The 23,422-nt window shown below is 46.1% G+C and overlaps 1 protein-coding gene across 1 annotated transcript; it reads left to right on the top strand.

Annotated features, from left to right (window-relative positions):
* The first annotated feature begins 464 nt into the window (after positions 1–464).
* Positions 465–22,132, top strand: LOC117397725 (prenylcysteine oxidase 1). The gene is made up of 7 exons (XM_059013799.1): positions 465–1,270; positions 13,426–13,632; positions 15,762–15,936; positions 16,082–16,293; positions 20,381–20,533; positions 21,032–21,247; positions 21,661–22,132. The coding sequence occupies exons 1-7, from the start codon at positions 1,159–1,161 to the stop codon at positions 22,107–22,109; spliced, it is 1,524 nt and encodes a 507-aa protein (XP_058869782.1). The 5' UTR covers positions 465–1,158; the 3' UTR covers positions 22,110–22,132.
* The last annotated feature ends 1,290 nt before the right edge of the window (positions 22,133–23,422 follow it).

Here is a 23,422-nt window from a genome sequence, read left to right as displayed (position 1 = left end):
TTATTATTATTATTATTATTGTTATTACATGTTTGGTACTGACATGTAAAGTGTTTTGAGATACTGTGGTATGAAAGGCGCTATATAAACTAAAATATATAAAATACATTGGAAAGTAATTAGACTGTCTAACCTTTTCATGCATGGTAACAGATATAAAATAAAACTCTTCCAGTCTTTATATGGGGACAGATGGGAGACTAGCAAGCAAATGCATGATGAGCTCATATGCATGATGACCTCGTAATTTTAGTGAAGTAATGTCTGAATGGCTTACGCTGTTATTACACGGTGTGTAACCCTAGCATAACCACCATGGAGGTCTGGCTATCCCAGAGTGCATTTCTATCTGGAGCATGCCCATGTGGAAGTCTATAGAACAGATCGTGAAACAGGAGCCATGTTGGCTCTAATGCGGAGTCAACGCCCGCACGGTCCCCTAGAGCAACTAGAGCCAACATGGTGAATACAGGGACATAGCTGCAGAATGTTCAAGGCGTACAACTTTGAATCGTCTGCTTATTATTATTTTATATCTACGCACTGAACCGAGTCAAAGCTCAAGTAAAAGTTTTGTTGTAAGCTAGTAATAGCCTGATTTGTTAAGAATTTTCAGAGATACGGTGACAGGCACACGGTCGACCGTATCGTATTGAAGTTTTTGTCTTGTAGCAACAAATCAAGCTGCTAACAAACAGTTTCTTAACGTGCACAGGCTATAGGAGTGTAGCCACAGACTGTAGAGACCTTAGTGTTTCAAGTTAAAGTACACAGACATTTTTTCTTTGTACTTAAAAAGTCAAGGACGACATTCAGCTCAATAAAAGTAATATATTTCAACTAAACTGACACAGGCGAAGAGGGGAGAGATACGGGGAGTACTGCACAGTGTACTTTGTATCTAATCTAGACTAGATTAGTTTGACTCGGGTAGATTTAAGAACTCAAAGGTTAGTCTTGGGGGAGAGGCGACTGGATTAGTTTAGTTTTAAACGTATTCCTGTCCTAACGTACGAAACTCTACAACGAGTACAGAACGAGGAAGTGTACACAAGCCGAGTCATTCAACACGGAGCTGTCTGTTTGTTATTGTGCGCGTTATTGATATTATCATCGTTATTGTTGAAACATTTCTGATATCATTGAAGATCGGCAGCCATGAGACTGCGGCGCTTCCCCGCCGGTTCGTTGCTGCTCCTCGGCTTGTGTCTGAGTGGTCGTCGGGGGCTCGCTTCTGCACCGGAGCTCCGAGATCCGCCCAAGAAAATAGGTAACGACTGTTTACTTTTTATAATAATAATAATAATAATAATAATAATAATAATAATAATATTAAAAGAACATATTCTTTTAAGTCTTTAAAAATATTTGAAGTCAGTTAAGTACACACACACATTAAACAGGCGTGGTCGGGTTTAAATTACCCGACACGGGTCTCTTTTGTACCCTGGTATCGATTGTTATTTTGAGAATTTAAAGAAAATACGACAATACACTTGTAAGCGCGGGTCTCTGGCCAGTGTAATAAAGACAACGTTAAAACAAACTTCTGCATGAAGCCCTTTCTTAACAGACAGGATATCAAGGTTTACAGAAAACAGTAACACAGCGAGCGGCAGGTACACTCAATAATAACTGCGACGACTATTCTTCTCAGGAACTAAATCAGAAACTAAATCGAGAAGAAAACAAGATAACATCCTTGAGTCAGGGGTAACTCTGTGAGCCATTAATAATAATAATAATAATAATATTACCGTGTGGCTTCCAATACGGAATGCTTTATCTAAAATTATTGCGCAGATACAGTTTTTTACCCAAAAGATCAAATAAGTAGCCTTTATTTTAAAGTAAATAAAGTATTATGAGCTGTGTACTCCAGAAAACAGACTGAAACTATAAACATTTTATAAATTTTGTAAATTTATAAATAAAAAGCACAAAGCACAGCACTCCAAAATGCTAAGGTGCAAAGACACAGTTACTCAAACTCGCACATTTACGAAATGCGTATCTATTTAGTTATATAAAAACTATATATATATATATATATATATATATATATATATATATATATATATATATATATATATATAGTAAAACGACTTGCACCACTCGGGTTCGTTGCCCCTTTAAGAATGCGACCCAGACACGAGAAATTGATTTTTTTCAGCGCTCACGCGCTAATTTTTAATAAACACAAAATAAAACAAAGTACACAAAATAAACACCTAGCTCTTCTGAGCATTAACTACACACGCAGGAACCTAACTATCACAGGACGGCTAAGCCGTTTCCCTGTTCCACAAAACTTAACCATACAGGTTTGCACTGTACCTTTCTCTCGGGACTGCCGGGAAGCAGAGCACTCCTTTCTGCCTCCTTCCATTCAGCAGCCCCGAGCAGACTGCTTGCTCTCCTTTTAAACCCCGCACCTGGGCCTAATTTCCAATAACGCCCAGGTGCGGATGATAATTAACAATAAAACAATTAAACAAACAATTAAATTAAACAATAACACAATTAGCAAATTAAATGAAACAATCAAGCAAACAACCAAACAAAAGTACATTCTCTCGCAGGGAGGTTTTAACCCCCTCCCTGCTGTTTCTCATAACCCGCTATTTTACAATATATATATATATATATATATATATATATATATATATATATATATATATATATATATATATATATATATATATATATATATATATATATATTTGTGGAGCACATTTAAGTAAGTGTGCTAGTGCTTCCTCCTTTGAGAAATATTTCCTTGGTAGAGTTTGCAGATTCCGTTTTCTGCTGCTTGGTACAGAAATCCACACAACGCTCTTCGGTGTTTTTAAACAACAACAACAACAGCGGAATGTGGCCAGTAGGTGTCGCAAAAAACCCCGCAGCGTGAAGCGCATTTAAAGAGGAACTGTACTCAAAATATCAAGGCTCTCTACGTGCTCTGTATTGATAACATGCGCCTCGCTGCGCCAGTTCTGTTAAAAAGTCCAGCGTTTGGTCAGTAATTCAGTTTTTTTGTCAGCTTTCTGGGTCAGCTGGAAATGCAGGCCGCCGCCATATTGGAACCTTTCTGGCGCCGCTGTTCCGTCAGATCGCTGACACCCCCCGCACCAGTGAACGCCGGCAGGGTGAATTATGTCGCAATACAAAGCGATCAGGTGGAAAAATAACAAAAGGAAAAACAGAAACAAAAAGTATTTTTGTGTGCCTGAGCCAACAAAGGGCGGCCATAACAAAACAATGACTACATAATATAGGAACAGGACATCCGCTCAATAGAATACTGTGTGCGACTATAGAGCGAGTCACCGACAGGATGTCACACAAAGCACCACGGAAGAGAGCTCCAATACATTCGATGTTAATTTGTTTTAATGGTTTATATACGATATACTGCTCAAGGAGAGGCTGAAAATGGGTCAAAAACTTTAGTTAACATGTTTTCTATTGAAATGGTTATATGTTAATTTCCATTACAGTTCCCCTTTAACATTAATAACTGAGATGATGATGATGATTATTGTTATTATTGTTATTATTATTATTATTATTATTATTATTATTATTATTATTATTTTTATTATTATTATTATTTTGATGTTTCCACTACTTAAAAAGGTTACACAAGACTACTGATCTGAAGGGACTAAATGTATGTATACAATATAGAATTCAAATATATTGTAGCGTTTTTGTCAGGTTTATGAAGCAGGACTCAGGGAGACAGTGTGGAATTCTCCATCTTGAAAGTTTATTGTTAATAAACAGAGAATTCCTGTCAGGGGCCGGAATTCACGCCACCAAAATGACAAACCCTTTTATTGTTATCTTTTTTGCTTTCGCTCAAGTCGCTTCTCTCTGCCACTCTCTCTGTCACTCTCTCTGCCAGTCTCTCTCTCACTCTCTCTGCCACTCTCTCTGCCACTCTGTCACTCTCTCTGCCACTTTGTCACTCTCTCTCACTCTCTCTGCCACTCTCTGCCACTCTCTCTGCCACTCTGTCACTCTCTCTGCCACTTTGTCACTCTCTCTGCCACTTTGTCACTCTCTCTGCCACTTTGTCACTCTCTCTCACTCTCTGCCACTCTCTCTCACTCTCTCTGCCACTCTCTGCCACTCTCTCTGCCACTCTGTCACTCTCTCTGCCACTTTGTCACTCTCTCTGCCACTTTGTCACTCTCTCTCCCACTCTCTCTCTCACTCTCTCTGCCATTCTCTGTCACTCTCTCTGCCACTTTGTCACTCTCTCTCTCACTCTCTCTCTCACTCTCTCTGCCACTCTCTCTGCCACTCTGTCACTCTCTCTGCCACTTTGTCACTCTCTCTCTCACTTTCTCTGCCACTCTCTCTGTCAGTCTCTCTGTCACTCTCTCACTCTGTCACTCGCTCCCCTTCCTGTCACTCATGCACCCCCTTATATATCCGCTCCTCATCTCCCGCTGCTGTCCGGCTCAACCAATCGACCCATGGTCTGCAGTCCCCCTCTTCCCGCTGCTAACTAACGATGTGACCCGTTCCCCTTACAATACACATAACATAAAAGATAGACAAGACAAACAGGACAGACAACAAGTCCTGCAACGATGCACTTAAAACATTAATATTTGTCATTTTTTAAAAATTATTTTATTATTGCCTGGCGGGTACCCAGTTTCGGATTTTCTACCCGTGCCGACCTGCGCAACAGGTATTGAGGCCCCACCTGAAACAACACACTCAGTTTACTGGGCATAGAACTCTAAAGTGGTTACAAGTCTGGGGGGACACTAATACCTGCGGAACAGGAAGTGGTTCAAGTGTTGTGGCAGGACAATAATAAGGATTCAATTCAACAAGATGTGAAAGTTTTAGTCTCTTGAAAACTAAATAAATCTATAAGAGAATGAGTAGGAACTTGCATCTGTGCCTTTTTTGAGACAAGCCGTTAATAAAGCCCAGTGAAAGTGTGGTAAAGCATAGGGAAGCATTGTAAAGCACAGAGAGGTCTGGTAAAGCATAGGGAAGCATTGTAAAGCACAGAGAGGTCTGGTAAAGCACAGTGAAGCATTGTAAAGCACAGAGAAGTATGGTAAAGCACAGGGAAGCATTGTAAAGCACAGAGAGGTCTGGTAAAGCATAAGGAAGCATTGTAAAGCACAGATAGTTCTGGTAAAGCATAGGGAAGCATTGTAAAGCACAGAGAGGTATGATAAAGCATAAGGAGGCATTGTAAAGCACAGAGAGGTCTGGTAAAGCATAGGGAAGCATTGTAAAACACAGAGAGGTCTGGTAAAGCATAGGGAAGCATTGTAAAACACAGAGAGGTCTGGTAAAGCATAGGGAAGCATTGTAAAGCACAGAGAGGTCTGGTAAAGCATAGGGAAGCATTGTAAAACACAGAGAGGTCTGGTAAAGCATAGGGAGGCATTGTAAAGCACAGAGAGGTCTGGTAAAGCATACTGAAAAAACAAGGCATGTTGTGGTGAAAATATAGATAAAATTTAAAGTGGTGTTTCACCGTCAATGAATGTAAGCAGAATTCACTGTTATGGAATCTACTAGCGTACAGGGAGACGTCTCCCACCAGCGAGCAGCAGCCAAATGAACATAAAAAATAATGGGAAGATCTGTTTAGTGTATCATTTCAAATTGTGCATTTTGTCATGCAGAATGTACGTTTATTTAGAACACTTCACATTAAAATGCTGATTTATGATTATCTGACATGTGGGTAAAAATCGGATGGCAGGGATTTAAAAAAAAAAAAAAAAACTTAAACCCCTCTAGTTATTTACGTTCTTTCGGGGGGATATTTTGACACAGCTTGCTATATACAACTCTTTCAATGTGCATTTCACAATCTTTTTTTGGTTAAAAAGAAAGAAAATACCGTAAGCCATCTATGTATATTGGTTGGAATTTATTTTCTTATGTTGACTTCTACTTGTGTCTGTGTTTTAGTCTGTACGATTGCAGGCTATTAATAAATACATTTGAAGAGCCATTGGTGTTTGCAGTTGTTAGTTATTATACATGTATATCATGCATGTAACACTTCATTATATATTTATGAAGCTTTTAAAATGACGATAGAACTCCCTAACCCAATACACAATTTGTTTATAGTTAATTGTTCGGTGAATTCCTCTAATCATGCATTTGCTCTGGTACTCTTTGCTCGCTTCCTCGATAGTCTGATAACATCACAAATACATTTAGGCAAAATCCATGTCAATGATCTCGATCACATTCCTAGTGGATCTGTGTGTCCTTGTACGCCTGTTCTTCATTCTTGTGTGGATTAGACACAGGTGTTAAAAGCCAAGGATGCATTGCAAATCCACAATCACCGAAGGATACTTTATTGTAATATCTAATATGCCATTTCCTATAACAAGATTTCAGTTGTATAATTCAAATATAATCTACAGTAGAGGTCAGCTGTCATAATGTACGTATGCAGAATTCAGATAGACTACAGTTGCATTGATCATTTCTTGGTAGTAACATTACACTTTGTGCAAATTACGTGGTTTAGCAAGACAACAAACGTTCTGTAAGGTTACAAATGGTTAAAACAAGTGAATAAATCTCCTTCATAACGACAAGTGTAGAAAAGACTAAAATATTTTCATAACTACAAATATTGAATTATCTAGGTTGTCTGTAAGAAATTAACTCTGGTCCCGTACACTCTCTCTCTCTCTCTGTATCGTCAGCCACAGTCTGTTAAATTTCTGTTTCAAGGTGAGTTACTGTTTTATTAATTAAAACCCTCCTTTTCCAAGTGCAAATTAACTACTGATAAATGATGACAATTTAACACGGATTTGCTTTTAAATTCCCACGCAAACAAAAGAAATGCTTGTTAAGATATTAACATTATTTTGTAAAGCAGCATAATTTCAGAAATCACATTAGCACAATTATTTAATAACGAAATAGGCATAACGACTGCTTGAAAATGCTAAAGTCAATGCTACACACCGATCTGTGGATTAACACTGGAGTTCTCATTTACAACCTTATGAAAATCCTGCCCACCGAGGCTAATCAAGTCTGTGGTAAAACCTGGAATGGGTGAAGCTGCTATGCAATAGGAGTCTTATTTTCCTACCTGTTGTTATTAGAGGTGTCCTCATGTGCAGTTTAGGGGGCACACCTGGAGCCCGTTCCAGTTGTAATTGTGTAATTTCTAATTCACTGCAGTTACAATGGCATTGAACCGTGGCATGCCTGCATAATTATAATCGTGATTATACCATTTCATTGCTCTAGTGCATCACACATCCATTTGTCAGGTTTATTTTTCCAGAACTTCATAATTTGTTAAACGTGTGATCCACTCCATATCAACATTACTTTGTTGAATGACAAAAATCTAAGTTGCACAGTCTGTTTCTGTATTTGGAGCTGTGATTATTGCTGGGTTATTTAGAACAAATAGAGTAAACATGTTAATGTGTGGAGTTGTTTATGTTAGTTTTTTGTGTAATTGTAATTATAATTGTAATTATTGCAGCAATATTGTAACTAATTGTAATTGAACAAAATAGCATTGGAATTGGAATTGGAATTGGAATTGGAATTTCAGCAAACGATGCTCTTGTCATTGAAATTGTATTATAGTTATAATTGAGCCCAGGTCTGATGGGGGACACCCTCACGCAACGCATAACTTCATTAGAAATCACAAAACACGTCCTTTACCACTGCTGTGCTGTTCAGCAGTGTAAACTCTGCCCTGTGCTCTCTCTGTTTCAGCAGTGTAATCTCTGCCCTGTGCTCTCTCTGTTCAGCAGTGTAATCTCTGCCCTGTGCTCTCTCTGTTCAGCAGTGTAATCTCTGCCCTGTGCTCTCTCTGTTTCAGCAGTGTAATCTCTGCCCTGTGCTCTCTCTGTTCAGCAGTGTAATCTCTGCCCTGTGCTCTCTCTGTTCAGCAGTGTAATCTCTGCCCTGTGCTCTCTCTGTTCAGCAGTGTAATCTCTGCCCTGTGCTCTCTCTGTTTCAGCAGTGTAATCTCTGCCCTGTGCTCTCTCTGTTCAGCAGTGTAATCTCTGCCCTGTGCTCTCTCTGTTCAGCAGTGTAATCTCTGCCCTGTGCTCTCTCTGTTCAGCAGTGTAATCTCTGCCCTGTGCTCTCTCTGTTCAGCAGTGTAATCTCTGCCCTGTGCTCTCTCTGTTCAGCAGTGTAATCTCTGCCCTGTGCTCTCTCTGTTCAGCAGTGTAATCTCTACCCTGTGCTCTCTCTGTTCAGCAGTGTAATCTCTGCCCTGTGCTCTGTTTCAGCAGTGTAATCTCTGCCCTGTGCTCTCTCTGTTTCAGCAGTGTAATCTCTACCCTGTGCTCTCTCTGTTCAGCAGTGTAATCTCTGCCCTGTGCTCTCTCTGTTCAGCAGTGTAATCTCTGCCCTGTGCTCTCTCTGTTTCAGCAGTGTAATCTCTGCCCTGTGCTCTCTCTGTTCAGCAGTGTAATCTCTGCCCTGTGCTCTCTCTGTTCAGCAGTGTAATCTCTGCCCTGTGCTCTCTCTGTTTCAGCAGTGTAATCTCTGCCCTGTGCTCTCTCTGTTCAGCAGTGTAATCTCTGCCCTGTGCTCTCTCTGTTCAGCAGTGTAATCTCTGCCCTGTGCTCTCTCTGTTCAGCAGTGTAATCTCTGCCCTGTGCTCTCTCTGTTCAGCAGTGTAATCTCTGCCCTGTGCTCTCTCTGTTCAGCAGTGTAATCTCTGCCCTGTGCTCTCTCTGTTTCAGCAGTGTAATCTCTGCCCTGTGCTCTCTCTGTTCAGCAGTGTAATCTCTGCCCTGTGCTCTCTCTGTTTCAGCAGTGTAATCTCTGCCCTGTGCTCTCTCTGTTCAGCAGTGTAATCTCTGCCCTGTGCTCTCTCTGTTCAGCAGTGTAATCTCTGCCCTGTGCTCTCTCTGTTCAGCAGTGTAATCTCTGCCCTGTGCTCTCTCTGTTCAGCAGTGTAATCTCTACCCTGTGCTCTCTCTGTTCAGCAGTGTAATCTCTGCCCTGTGCTCTGTTTCAGCAGTGTAATCTCTGCCCTGTGCTCTCTCTGTTTCAGCAGTGTAATCTCTACCCTGTGCTCTCTCTGTTCAGCAGTGTAATCTCTGCCCTGTGCTCTGTTTCAGCAGTGTAATCTCTGCCCTGTGCTCTCTCTGTTTCAGCAGTGTAATCTCTGCCCTGTGCTCTCTCTGTTCAGCAGTGTAATCTCTGCCCTGTGCTCTCTCTGTTCAGCAGTGTAATCTCTGCCCTGTGTTCTCTCTGTTTCAGCAGTGTAATCTCTGCCCTGTGCTCTCTCTGTTTCAGCAGTGTAATCTCTGCCCTGTGCTCTCTCTGTTCAGCAGTGTAATCTCTGCCCTGTGCTCTCTCTGTTCAGCAGTGTAATCTCTGCCCTGTGCTCTCTCTGTTCAGCAGTGTAATCTCTGCCCTGTGCTCTCTCTGTTCAGCAGTGTAATCTCTGCCCTGTGCTCTCCCTGTTCAGCAGTGTAATCTCTACCCTGTGCTCTCTCTGTTCAGCAGTGTAATCTCTACCCTGTGCTCTCTCTGTTCAGCAGTGTAATCTCTGCCCTGTGCTCTCTCTGTTTCAGCAGTGTAACCTCTGCCCTGTGCTCTCTCTGTTTCAGCAGTGTAATCTCTGCCCTGTGCTCTCTCTGTTCAGCAGTGTAATCTCTGCCCTGTGCTCTCTGTTCAGCAGTGTAATCTCTACCCTGTGCTCTCTCTGTTTTAGCAGTGTAATCTCTGCCCTGTGCTCTCTCTGTTCAGCAGTGTAATCTCTACCCTGTGCTCTCTCTGTTCAGCAGTGTAATCTCTGCCCTGTGCTCTCTCTGTTCAGCAGTGTAATCTCTGCCCTGTGCTCTCTCTGTTTCAGCAGTGTAATCTCTGCCCTGTGCTCTCTCTGTTTCAGCAGTGTAATCTCTGCCCTGTGCTCTCTCTGTTCAGCAGTGTAATCTCTGCCCTGTGCTCTCTCTGTTTCAGCAGTGTAATCTCTACCCTGTGCTCTCTCTGTTTTAGCAGTGTAATCTCTGCCCTGTGCTCTCTCTGTTCAGCAGTGTAATCTCTGCCCTGTGCTCTCTCTGTTCAGCAGTGTAATCTCTGCCCTGTGCTCTCTCTGTTCAGCAGTGTAATCTCTGCCCTGTGCTCTCTCTGTTTCAGCAGTGTAATCTCTGCCCTGTGCTCTCTCTGTTTCAGCAGTGTAATCTATACCCTGTGCTCTCTCTGTTTCAGCAGTGTAACCTCTGCCCTGTGCTCTCTCTGTTTCAGCAGTGTAATCTCTGCCCTGTGCTCTCTGTTCAGCAGTGTAATCTCTGCCCTGTGCTCTCTCTGTTCAGCAGTGTAATCTCTGCCCTGTGCTCTCTCTGTTCAGCAGTGTAATCTCTGCCCTGTGCTCTCTCTGTTCAGCAGTGTAATCTCTGCCCTGTGCTCTCTCTGTTCAGCAGTGTAATCTCTGCCCTGTGCTCTCTCTGTTTCAGCAGTGTAATCTCTGCCCTGTGCTCTCTCTGTTCAGCAGTGTAATCTCTGCCCTGTGCTCTCTCTGTTCAGCAGTGTAATCTCTGCCCTGTGCTCTCTCTGTTTCAGCAGTGTAACCTCTGCTCTGTGCTCTCTCTGTTCAGCAGTGTAATCTCTGCCCTGTGCTCTCTCTGTTCAGCAGTGTAATCTCTGCCCTGTGCTCTCTCTGTTCAGCAGTGTAATCTCTGCCCTGTGCTCTCTCTGTTTCAGCAGTGTAATCTCTGCCCTGTGCTCTCTCTGTTCAGCAGTGTAATCTCTGCCCTGTGCTCTCTCTGTTCAGCAGTGTAATCTCTGCCCTGTGCTCTCTCTGTTCAGCAGTGTAATCTCTGCCCTGTGCTCTCTCTGTTCAGCAGTGTAATCTCTGCCCTGTGCTCTCTCTGTTCAGCAGTGTAATCTCTGCCCTGTGCTCTCTCTGTTCAGCAGTGTAATCTCTGCCCTGTGCTCTCTCTGTTCAGCAGTGTAATCTCTGCCCTGTGCTCTCTCTGTTTCAGCAGTGTAATCTCTGCCCTGTGCTCTCTCTGTTTCAGCAGTGTAATCTCTGCCCTGTGCTCTGTTTCAGCAGTGTAATCTCTGCCCTGTGCTCTCTCTGTTCAGCAGTGTAATCTCTGCCCTGTGCTCTCTCTGTTTCAGCAGTGTAATCTCTGCCCTGTGCTCTCTCTGTTCAGCAGTGTATTCTCTGCCCTGTGCTCTCTCTGTTCAGCAGTGTAATCTCTGCCCTGTGCTCTCTCTGTTCAGCAGTGTAATCTCTGCCCTGTGCTCTCTCTGTTTCAGCAGTGTAATCTCTGCCCTGTGCTCTCTCTGTTCAGCAGTGTAATCTCTGCCCTGTGCTCTCTCTGTTCAGCAGTGTAATCTCTGCCCTGTGCTCTCTCTGTTTCAGCAGTGTAATCTCTGCCCTGTGTTCTCTCTGTTCAGCAGTGTAATCTCTGCCCTGTGCTCTCTCTGTTCAGCAGTGTAATCTCTGCCCTGTGCTCTCTCTGTTCAGCAGTGTAATCTCTGCCCTGTGCTCTCTCTGTTCAGCAGTGTAATCTCTGCCCTGTGCTCTCTCTGTTTCAGCAGTGTAATCTCTGCCCTGTGCTCTCTCTGTTCAGCAGTGTAATCTCTGCCCTGTGCTCTCTCTGTTCAGCAGTGTAATCTCTGCCCTGTGCTCTCTCTGTTTCAGCAGTGTAATCTCTGCCCTGTGCTCTCTCTGTTCAGCAGTGTAATCTCTGCCCTGTGCTCTCTCTGTTCAGCAGTGTAATCTCTGCCCTGTGCTCTCTCTGTTCAGCAGTGTAATCTCTGCCCTGTGCTCTCTCTGTTCAGCAGTGTAATCTCTACCCTGTGCTCTCTCTGTTTTAGCAGTGTAATCTCTGCCCTGTGCTCTCTCTGTTCAGCAGTGTAATCTCTACCCTGTGCTCTCTCTGTTCAGCAGTGTAATCTCTGCCCTGTGCTCTCTCTGTTTCAGCAGTGTAATCTCTACCCTGTGCTCTCTCTGTTCAGCAGTGTAATCTCTGCCCTGTGCTCTCTCTGTTTCAGCAGTGTAATCTCTGCCCTGTGCTCTCTCTGTTTCAGCAGTGTAATCTCTGCCCTGTGCTCTCTCTGTTTCAGCAGTGTAATCTCTGCCCTGTGCTCTCTCTGTTCAGCAGTGTAATCTCTGCCCTGTGCTCTCTCTGTTCAGCAGTGTAATCTCTGCCCTGTGCTCTCTCTGTTTCAGCAGTGTAATCTCTGCCCTGTGCTCTCTCTGTTCAGCAGTGTAATCTCTGCCCTGTGCTCTCTCTGTTCAGCAGTGTAATCTCTGCCCTGTGCTCTCTCTGTTTCAGCAGTGTAATCTCTGCCCTGTGCTCTCTCTGTTCAGCAGTGTAATCTCTGCCCTGTGCTCTCTCTGTTTCAGCAGTGTAATCTCTGCCCTGTGCTCTCTCTGTTCAGCAGTGTAATCTCTGCCCTGTGCTCTCTCTGTTCAGCAGTGTAATCTCTGCCCTGTGCTCTCTCTGTTCAGCAGTGTAATCTCTGCCCTGTGCTCTCTCTGTTCAGCAGTGTAATCTCTGCCCTGTGCTCTCTCTGTTTCAGCAGTGTAATCTCTGCCCTGTGTTCTCTCTGTTCAGCAGTGTAATCTCTGCCCTGTGCTCTCTCTGTTCAGCAGTGTAATCTCTGCCCTGTGCTCTCTCTGTTTCAGCAGTGTAATCTCTGCCCTGTGCTCTCCCTGTTCAGCAGTGTAATCTCTGCCCTGTGCTCTCTCTGTTCAGCAGTGTAATCTCTGCCCTGTGCTCTCTCTGTTCAGCAGTGTAATCTCTGCCCTGTGCTCTCTCTGTTCAGCAGTGTAATCTCTGCCCTGTGCTCTCTCTGTTCAGCAGTGTAATCTCTGCCCTGTGCTCTGTTTCAGCAGTGTAATCTCTGCCCTGTGCTCTCTCTGTTCAGCAGTGTAATCTCTGCCCTGTGCTCTCTCTGTTTCAGCAGTGTAATCTCTGCCCTGTGCTCTCTCTGTTCAGCAGTGTAATCTCTGCCCTGTTCTCTCTGTTCAGGAGTGTAATCTCTGCCCTGTGCTCTCCCTGTTCAGCAGTGTAATCTCTGCCCTGTGCTCTCTCTGTTCAGCAGTGTAATCTCTGCCCTGTGCTCTCTCTGTTCAGCAGTGTAATCTCTGCCCTGTGCTCTCTCTGTTCAGCAGTGTAATCTCTGCCCTGTGCTCTCTCTGTTTCAGCAGTGTAATCTCTGCCCTGTGCTCTCTCTGTTCAGCAGTGTAATCTCTGCCCTGTGCTCTCTCTGTTCAGCAGTGTAATCTCTGCCCTGTGCTCTCTCTGTTTCAGCAGTGTAATCTCTGCCCTGTGCGCTCTCTGTTCAGCAGTGTAATCTCTACCCTGTGCTCTCTCTGTTCAGCAGTGTAATCTCTGCCCTGTGCTCTCTCTGTTTCAGCAGTGTAATCTCTGCCCTGTGCTCTCTCTGTTTCAGCCGTGGTGGGGGCCGGGATCGGGGGTACCGCGGCCGCCTATTTCTTGCGGAAGGAGTTTGGCGCGGGGGTGCAGGTGGACGTGCTGGAGCCTGGGACGGTGGGGGGGCGGCTGGGCACGGCTCAGATTGGAGGGGATGAGTACGAGACGGGGGGCTCCGTGCTGCACCCCCTCAACCTGCACATGAAGCACTTTGTGGAGCAGCTGGGTGAGCAGCAAGCTTCTCTGACGAGTCGCTCTCTATAATGGGTTCTCAGGGTCTTCAGGAAAGTCAAACTTCCCTTAGAAAAGCATAGCACTGTGATAAAGCACAGTGAAAGCATGGTTAAGCATAGGCAAGCATTGTAAAGCATATTAAAAACCATGACAATCCAGGGTAAACTATAGTGAATGTATGGTATAATCATGGGAAAAGCCTGGTAAAACTGCAAAGAGACCGTGGTAAACTTATAGAAGGGTTCTACTTGTATGCATTTTTTTGTATTAAGTGGGTAGACACAAAAGACGCACAATGACACACACAGCACTGATCTCAGGAACGTTAAGCTAGTTCAGATCAGTGTTAGTCTGGGTCCCTGCTCAGCTGTGCGCTCTCTTGAGTAGCAGTGAGGGAGTGTTTGAGCCGTGGCTGGTGAGTGTTTGAGCTGTGGCTGGTGGGAGTGTTTGAGCCATGGCTGGTGGGAGTGTTTGAGCCATGGCTGGTGGGAGTGTTTGACCTATGGTTGGTGAGGGAGTGTTTGTCGTGGCTGGTGGGAGTGTTTGAGCTGTGGCTGGTGGGAGTGTTTTAGCTGTGGTTGGTGGGAGTGTTTGACCTGTGGTTGGTGAGGGAGTGTTTGTCGTGGCTGGTGGGAGTGTTTGAGCCATGGCTGGTGGGAGTGTTTGACCTGTGGTTGGTGAGGGAGTGTTTGACCTATGGTTGTTTGTCGTGGCTGGTGGGAGTGTTTGAGCTGTGGCTGGTGAGAGTGTTTGAGCCATGGCTGGTGGGAGTGTTTGAGCTGTGGTTGGTAAGGGAGTGTTTGTCGTGGCTGGTGGGAGTGTTTGAGCTGTGGCTGGTGGGAGTGTTTTAGCTGTGGTTGGTGGGAGTGTTTGACCTGTGGTTGGTGAGGGAGTGTTTGTCGTGGCTGGTGGGAGTGTTTGAGCTGTGGCTGGTGGGAGTGTTTGAGCTGTGGTTGGTGGGAGTGTTTGACCTGTGGTTGGTGAGGGAGTGTTTGTCGTGGCTGGTGGGAGTGTTTGAGCTGTGGCTGGTGAGAGTGTTTGACCTGTGGTTGGTGAGGGAGTGTTTGTCGTGGCTGGTGGGAGTGTTTGAGCTGTGGCTGGTGGGAGTGTTTGAGCCGTGGCTGGTGAGTGTTTGAGCTGTGGTTGGTGGGAGTGTTTGAGCTGTGGCTGGTGAGAGTGTTTGAGCCGTGGCTGGTGAGAGTGTTTGAGCTGTGGTTGGTGAGAGTGTTTGAGCCATGGTTGGTGAGAGTGTTTGAGCCGTGGCTAGTGGGAATGTTTGAGCTGTGGCTAGTGAGAGTGTTTGAGCCTTGGCTGTTGGGAGTGTTTGAGCCTTGGCTGTTGGGAGTGTTTGAGCCTTGGCTGGTGGGAGTGTTTGACCTGTGGTTGGTGAGGGAGTGTTTGAGCCGTGGCTGGTGGGAGTGTTTGAGCCGTGGTTGGTGAGAGTGTTTGAGCTGTGGCTAGTGAGAGTGTTTGAGCTGTGGCTGGTGAGAGTGTTTGACCTGTGGTTGGTGAGGGAGTGTTTGTCGTGGCTGGTGGGAGTGTTTGAGCTGTGGCTGGTGGGAGTGTTTGAGCCGTGGCTGGTGAGTGTTTGAGCTGTGGTTGGTGAGAGTGTTTGAGCTGTGGCTGGTGAGAGTGTTTGAGCCGTGGCTGGTGAGAGTGTTTGAGCTGTGGTTGGTGAGAGTGTTTGAGCCATGGTTGGTGAGAGTGTTTGAGCCGTGGCTAGTGGGAATGTTTGAGCTGTGGCTAGTGAGAGTGTTTGAGCCTTGGCTGTTGGGAGTGTTTGAGCCTTGGCTGTTGGGAGTGTTTGAGCCTTGGCTGGTGGGAGTGTTTGACCTGTGGTTGGTGAGGGAGTGTTTGAGCCGTGGCTGGTGGGAGTGTTTGAGCCGTGGCTGGTGGGAGTGTTTGAGCCTTGGCTGTTGGGAGTGTTTGAGCCTTGGCTGGTGGGAGTGTTTGACCTGTGGTTGGTGAGGGAGTGTTTGAGTCGTGGCTTGTGAGTGTTTGAGCAGTGGCTGGTGGGAGTGTTTGAGCCTTGGCTGTTCGGAGTGTTTGAGCCGTGGCTGGTGAGAGTGTTTGAGCCGTGGCTGGTGAGGGAGTGTTTAAACCATGGCTGGTCTCCCCCAGGCCTGTCCCAGAGGCGCACGGTCCCGTCCCACATGGCGATATTCAACGGAGAGCAAATCGTCTTTGAGGAGAGCGACTGGTTCATCATTAACTTCCTGCGGCTGCTGTGGCACTACGGACTCAACTTCCTGCGCATGCAGATCTGGGTAGAGGGCGTCCTGGACAAGTTCATGAGGTGCCTCACTCCCTCCCACTCTACCTCCATATCACTCCCCCGCTCTCTTTGCGTTCACTTATTATTAGTTCAAATCCTGCTACTCCTTATACCCCATCTCTCTCTCCTCTCCTCGTACCCTCTCCCTCTCCCTCTCCTCTCTCAGGATTTATCAGTTCCAGTCGTTTGGTTACTCCTTTTCTTCTGTGGAGCGGCTCCTGCACGCATTGGGTGGGGACGAGTTCCTGTGGATGACCAATCACACGCTGGACCAGGCTATGCAGGGGGCAGGCTTCTCACAGCACTTCCTGAACGAGGTCGTCACGCCCATCATGAGGGTCAACTATGGGCAAAGCGTCAAGATCAACGCTTTTGTGGGTGAGGAGAGAGAGGAGAGAGGGAAGAGGAGAGGAGAGAGAGTAAGAAGGGAAAAACTGAATACAGTTTGATGTTTCTTAACCTTTTCAATCCTGTTGTTGTCTTCTATAACAATCACCCATACCTGTTAAACAGCATAACAGAGACTTCAATTAAATTCAATGGTAGACATTTCAACTAGAATTCTATTTGAGCATCTTCTTCTATTACAAAGAGTCCAAAACAGTTTTACAAATACCAAAGTTAGATTCCATAAACTAAGATACACACATCAATAAAATAAAAAATAAATCAATTCAAACAGACATGAATCCACAGGTAAAGCACAGGTGTGTCCCACGCCTGCTCCTCTTACACCGGTGTCGTAGGAAATAAGTTGACCTGGAAATAAGTGGATCGCGCAAGCGCAGTAAGACAAAAGTAAGGCGGGGCTACAGTTTGATTAAAGGGGAGGTTCACTGCATGACTTTTTATTTTTATCTGGTCGTTTTATTTACTAGACTGTGTGTGTTGGTGCGTGTTCGTGCCACTGTCTTTTCGTATGAACTTTAAAATGTGTAATCGATGGCTCTTTATACGGTAAACTGTTTCAAACCTCTGACTTTTTAAGTTTTCCTCTGACATCGATGTCAATCTGATGTAGTTTATGTGTGATCGCAGAGATTTATTTATATATTAAATGATTTTACACATCAAAATGTTGTCAATCTTTAATTGAAATTAAAATGCTTATGCTTATATAATGAGGAAGAGAGATACCGTATATATGTGTATACATGATTTTAAATCGTGATAATTCACTTTAATTCAATATACTGTGTCTCTTTCTCGTTGTATGTCTTATTGGTTGTTGCACTACAAGGATTTACCATTTTAAAATGATGCTGATATAGAGTAGCCTGTATGATCTCTCTCACAACACAAAATCTTTATTGGTATTGAACTACAGGTATTTACCACGGTTTAGCAAAGACTTTAACTCTTTCGTTTTTAATTAATTAATGTATTGTTTCTTTCCAAACTGGTAATTTAAATACACAAACAGAAATACACAATCAGAAATGTACAATCATACAATTCATTTTAAATTATTTATTTGCTGCTAATATATATTACAGTGATATTCACATTCCCTTATCTAGCGTAATACTGTCGAATATATCCGATCTACATGTTAATGTAAATTATACGTACAAAAGTCATTTTAAATTATGCATTTTTGTTAGGCTAATATATCGGATCTGAAGCGATATTCACATCATCTTATCTAGCAGCATACTGCCGAATAAATCCGATCTACTAATTGATATAAATTATACTTACAACATTAATTTTAAATTATTTATTGTTCATTAGTATATCCGATCAACTTATTTCCTGGGCTTGACAAACTTTTTTCCTGACTCGATCGACTTATTTCCTAGCCTAGGCTCGTTTACATTAGAAACAATGGAACCTCCCCTTTAAATTCTAGAGCTTGATCAACTTATTTCCAGATCAACTTATTTCCTGGGACACCGGCCCTGTCTCTGTGTTAACCCCTCGTGTGCCCTGTCTCTGTGTTAACCCCTCGTGTGCCCTGTCTCTGTGTTAACCCCTCATGTGCTGTCCCTGTGTTAACCCCTCGTGTGCCCTGTCTCTGTGTTAACCCCTCGTGTGCCCTGTCTCTGTGTTAACCCCTCGTGTGCCCTGTCTCTGTGTTAACCCCTTGTGTGCCCTGTCTCTGTGTTAACCCCTCGTGTGCTGTCCCTGTGTTAACCCCTCGTGTGCCCTGTCTCTGTGTTAACCCCTCGTGTGCCCTGTCTCTGTGTTAACCCCTCATGTGCTGTCCCTGTGTTAACCCCTCGTGTGCCCTGTCTCTGTGTTAACCCCTCGTGTGCCCTGTCTCTGTGTTATCCCCTTGTGTGCCCTGTCTCTGTGTTAACCCCTCGTGTGCTGTCTCTGTGTTAACCCCTCGTGTGCCCTGTCTCTGTGTTAACCCCTCGTGTGCCCTGTCTCTGTGTTAACCCCTCGTGTGCCCTGTCTCTGTGTTAACCCCTCGTGTGCTGTCTCTGTGTTAACCCCTCGTGTGCCCTGTCTCTGTGTTAACCCCTCGTGTGCCCTGTCTCTGTGTTAACCCCTCGTGTGCCCTGTCTCTGTGTTAACCCCTCGTGTGCCCTGTCTCTGTGTTAACCCCTTGTGTGCCCTGTCTCTGTGTTAACCCCTCGTGTGCTGTCCCTGTGTTAACCCCTCGTGTGCCCTGTCTCTGTGTTAACCCCTCGTGTGCCCTGTCTCTGTGTTAACCCCTCGTGTGCCCTGTCTCTGTGTTAACCCCTTGTGTGCCCTGTCTCTGTGTTAACCCCTCGTGTGCTGTCCCTGTGTTAACCCCTCGTGTGCCCTGTCTCTGTGTTAACCCCTCGTGTGCCCTGTCTCTGTGTTAACCCCTCATGTGCTGTCCCTGTGTTAACCCCTCGTGTGCCCTGTCTCTGTGTTAACCCCTCGTGTGCCCTGTCTCTGTGTTAACCCCTCGTGTGCCCTGTCTCTGTGTTAACCCCTTGTGTGCCCTGTCTCTGTGTTAACCCCTCGTGTGCTGTCTCTGTGTTAACCCCTTGTGTGCCCTGTCTCTGTGTTAACCCCTCGTGTGCCCTGTCTCTGGGTTAACCCCTCGTGTGCCCTGTCTGTGTTAACCCCTCATGTGCCCTGTCTCTGTGTTAACCCCTCTTGTGCCCTGTCTGTGTTAACCCCTCGTGTGCCCTGTCTCTGTGTTAACCCCTCGTGTGCCCTGTCTCTGTGTTAACCCCTCGTGTGCCCTGTCTCTGTGTTAACCCCTCGTGTGCCCTGTCTCTGTGTTAACCCCTCGTGTGCCCTGTCTCTGTGTTAACCCCTCGTGTGCCCTGTCTCTGTGTTAACCCCTCGTGTGCCCTGTCTCTGTGTTATCCCCTTGTGTGCCCTGTCTCTGTGTTAACCCCTCGTGTGCTGTCTCTGTGTTAACCCCTCGTGTGCCCTGTCTCTGTGTTAACCCCTCGTGTGCCCTGTCTCTGTGTTAACCCCTCGTGTGCCCTGTCTCTGTGTTAACCCCTCGTGTGCTGTCTCTGTGTTAACCCCTCGTGAGCCCTGTCTCTGTGTTAACCCCTCGTGTGCCCTGTCTCTGTGTTAACCCCTCGTGTGCCCTGTCTCTGTGTTAACCCCTCGTGTGCCCTGTCTCTGTGTTAACCCCTTGTGTGCCCTGTCTCTGTGTTAACCCCTCGTGTGCCCTGTCTCTGTGTTAACCCCTTGTGTGCCCTGTCTCTGTGTTAACCCCTCATGTGCTGTCCCTGTGTTAACCCCTCGTGTGCCCTGTCTCTGTTTTAACCCCTCGTGTGCTGTCTCTGTGTTAAGCCCTCATGTGCCCTGTCTCTGTGTTAACCCCTTGTGTGCCCTGTCTCTGTGTTAACCCCTCATGTGCTGTCCCTGTGTTAACCCCTCGTGTGCCCTGTCTCTGTTTTAACCCCTCGTGTGCTGTCTCTGTGTTAACCCCTCATGTGCCCTGTCTCTGTGTTAACCCCTCTTGTGCCCTGTCTCTGTGTTAACCCCTCGTGTGCCCTGTCTCTGTGTTAACCCCTTGTGTGCCCTGTCTCTGTGTTAACCCCTCATGTGCTGTCCCTGTGTTAACCCCTCGTGTGCCCTGTCTCTGTGTTAACCCCTCGTGTGCCCTGTCTCTGTGTTATCCCCTTGTGTGCCCTGTCTCTGTGTTAACCCCTCGTGTGCTGTCTCTGTGTTAACCCCTCGTGTGCCCTGTCTCTGTGTTAACCCCTCGTGTGCTGTCCCTGTGTTAACCCCTCGTGTGCCCTGTCTCTGTGTTAACCCCTCGTGTGCCCTGTCTCTGTGTTAACCCCTTGTGTGCCCTGTCTCTGTGTTAACCCCTCATGTGCTGTCCCTGTGTTAACCCCTCGTGTGCCCTGTCTCTGTTTTAACCCCTCGTGTGCTGTCTCTGTGTTAACCCCTCGTGTGCCCTGTCTCTGTTTTAACCCCTCGTGTGCTGTCTCTGTGTTAACCCCTCATGTGCCTTGACTCTGTGTTAACCCCTCGTGTGCCCTGTCTCTGTGTTAACCCCTCATGTGTCTTGCAGGTGCAGTGTCCCTGGCTGGCGCAGACTCTGGGCTGTGGGCGGTGGAGGGGGGAAACAAGCTGGTGTGCTCAGGGCTGCTCTACCACAGCAAGGCCACGCTGATACCTGGCAAGGTCACCTCCATCACTGTCAAGCCACGGCCGAGCAAGACTGGTGAGTTACAAGTGATGCCTCCTCACATTGAACCTCACTACCACAGCCACAGTCACAGCCACACACTCCACAGTCACACACTCCACAGCAACACAGCCACACACTCCACAGCAACACACTCCACAGCCAGTCACACACTCCACAGCCACACACTCCACAGACAAATAAATACTTAATTGAACTGTAATTGATCAATTATTTGGTATAATTACAATTACAATTAAACAGGTGTTCCAAGGTTCATCTATAATTACAATTACAGTGTGATTCTGATTTGCCATTGCGATCAACTCATTTGCATCTCCAATTTAGGCCGATGTCAAATCCAGTCAAGTAGACAGTTTCATCCATTCCTGGTTTTACTCTGAGTTTAATAAGACTCACCTGAGCATGTTACCTATACAGTGTGGCTAATCACGCTGGAATGGGTGAAACATCCCTATATTGTGGTGTCAGTGGATCCCGCTTCTCTGACGTGTGTGTGTTTGTGTGTTGCAGGGGGCACGGTCTCCATGTATGAAGTCAGCTACACAGGGCAGTCTGGAGCAGCCCACAGCCTGTATGACATCGTCTTCATCGCCACCCCCTTGCACCCGGGCATATCGGACATCTCCTTCCCCAACTTCAGCCCTCCGATCCCCAGCCACTTCTCGGGACGCTACCACCAAACTGTGGCCACGCTGGTTCAGGGCCGCCTCAACACCTCCTACTTTGGTCTGTAATGAAACTAATGCAGGACTTAATAGAAATGAGCACAACACCAGTTAGGAATGAATGCTTCGATATCGATGCCCGTACTCAAGAGTTACACACATGTTGCTGAAACATTATCATCAGACACAATACTGTAGCACCTGGTTAGAAACAGAAATGAAGCAGTGATCAGTAACCAGGGCACGGCGCTGGTCATGTAGTCAGCAGGATTCAGGGCTGCCTGTATATCTTACCAGCTGAACTTTGTTAGCACTCTTGTTTCTTGCAACGTTTCAATGGTTGAATATTCTTTTTGCACAAGGTCAGGTTATCCCACATTATCAGTTCCTTGTTCCTCTCTAAACTGCAGCTCACTCTCCAACTGTGCACAGTGTGCTTATAATCCTCTCATGAACCGTTTGCTGTTCTCGCAGGTCTTCATTTCTCTGGTGACTCCCGCGTGTCTGAAGTGCTGATGATGGAGCGTGAGGGGCTGGCGGTGCACAGCGTCAGCTCTCTGGACCCCGTGACAGTACCCCAGGGGTACAGCAGACCCCCTGCCAGCCAGCCCAAGGTGTGGAAGGTGTTTTCTCCCGCGCCTCTCAGCGAGGCCCAGCTGGGGACGCTGTTCCTGTCACGGGATGCTGTTTTGGAGACACGCTGGCTGGCGTACCCCACCTACACCCTGCCCCGGGGCCTGCCCCCCGTGGTGCTGCATGACCGGCTGTACTATCTCAGCGGGATCGAGTGGGCCGCCAGCGCCATGGAAATGAGCGCCATCGCCGCCCGCAACGCCGTGCTGCTGGCACACCACCGCTGGCACGGCACAGAGGACAGGACAGACCAGGAGGATCTGCACAGCCGGCTGAAGAACGAGCTGTGAGCGCTGGGGAGAGGGGAGATTGAAGAGGGGGGGTCGGGGGTCGGGGGTCAGGGGGTTAGCAGGGCTGTGGCGCTGCACAGAAGTGCCTTTAACTACCACAGAATAAAGTCAAGCACAGATTACGTCACTAATGAGATGGTCTATAATCATACCAAACAGTAACTGAATAGCAATGGGACAAATATTTGAGTATGTGAATGAAAGGCGCTATATAAAATAAAGGTTGATTGATTGATTGAAAGCTGTTTGAAACACATTCAGAAATGCCCCTTTACATATTCGTTCATATGATAGAATTAGATGCATGAAGGACTCGTAGTCTTTCTCTCCTCTATTTTAACTTTTTTTTACTGTAAGAATTAATTTTTTTTTAAGCTAATTCACTAATTGCTATTTATGAAAGAATGTTAATATTGAAACGTAAAAACGCCACGCTTGTCCCAGCACTAAAACAATCCGTGACCAACACGCCTACACCATGTGATTGCCAGTCAAGTTTTCAACACGTGATGCCTGCGGATTATATACAGTAAGTAATGTGGACAGGGTATAAGAGGGGCTAGGATGGAAATCAGTTCTGTATCATAGCTCCAGAAAGCACTTTGTCATTTTTCACAATAAAAGCCTTACTGTACCGTCAGGGTATGGGTCAGATTGGCTGCTGCCTTTTACAACGAACTGCCTTAATAAGAAAGACTTATTTTTATATAAAGCAGGTAGCGGCTGGTTTCACATTATTATTCTTTAAGCCTGCTGCTGGTTGTAAAATATAATTTAATGTAATCTTTCCTGATCTTATTAACACTGAGGTCAGCATCAGGTACAATGCTGATCTACTCCATTGAGATTCTACCAGCTGTACCTCTAAACCTGCTTGTAGGGAGTGTGTTAATACGTGGTGTGGGTGTCTCTTACTGTAGAGTCTCGTGCAGTTTGGGTGAGAGGACTGCCAGCTGAAGCTGATATGTGATACGATGTTGCATTTAAGCAAGGAGCTGATCAAATTGCCTTGCAGGTGCAGCAGTAAAGACAGAGGCACACATATGGGCAGTTGTGTGTTCAGAACATTTAAAAGCATAGCAGGTCATTCGAACTCAAGTGGTCCAATATAAACGAGCACACATCGTAATAAACCACAAACTGACCCAATCACTGCCCAGGATTGAGTCCATTCGCCTGGAATAGGCCTGTGCGAATGCGCCACTCACTCTGTCTGAAAGTGCTTATTAATCTAACGGTAACACTTTAAAATCAGGGACTCCGGCTGACTCTCACAGGAGTAGCACCTGAACATCTTCTGCACTGAATTCAGC

This window comes from Acipenser ruthenus, chromosome 46 (assembly GCF_902713425.1).
Source record: "Acipenser ruthenus chromosome 46, fAciRut3.2 maternal haplotype, whole genome shotgun sequence".
In the NCBI taxonomy this organism is placed as follows: Eukaryota; Metazoa; Chordata; class Actinopteri; order Acipenseriformes; family Acipenseridae; genus Acipenser; species Acipenser ruthenus.
Note: the sequence above shows the minus strand (reverse complement) of the source record. Positions and strands in the feature narration are given on the sequence as shown.

What these genes read in the sequence shown, in the direction of transcription:
- LOC117397725 (XM_059013799.1), top strand. Translation starts at nt 1,159, where the DNA reads ATGAGACTGCGGCGCTTCCCCGCCGGTTCGTTGCTGCTCCTCGGCTTG. An exon ending in GCACTTTGTGGAGCAGCTGG is followed by an intron (nt 13,633 to 15,761) that starts GTGAGCAGCAAG and finishes GGTCTCCCCCAG; the next exon opens with GCCTGTCCCAGAGGCGCACG. An exon ending in CCTCAACACCTCCTACTTTG is followed by an intron (nt 21,248 to 21,660) that starts GTCTGTAATGAA and finishes CTGTTCTCGCAG; the next exon opens with GTCTTCATTTCTCTGGTGAC.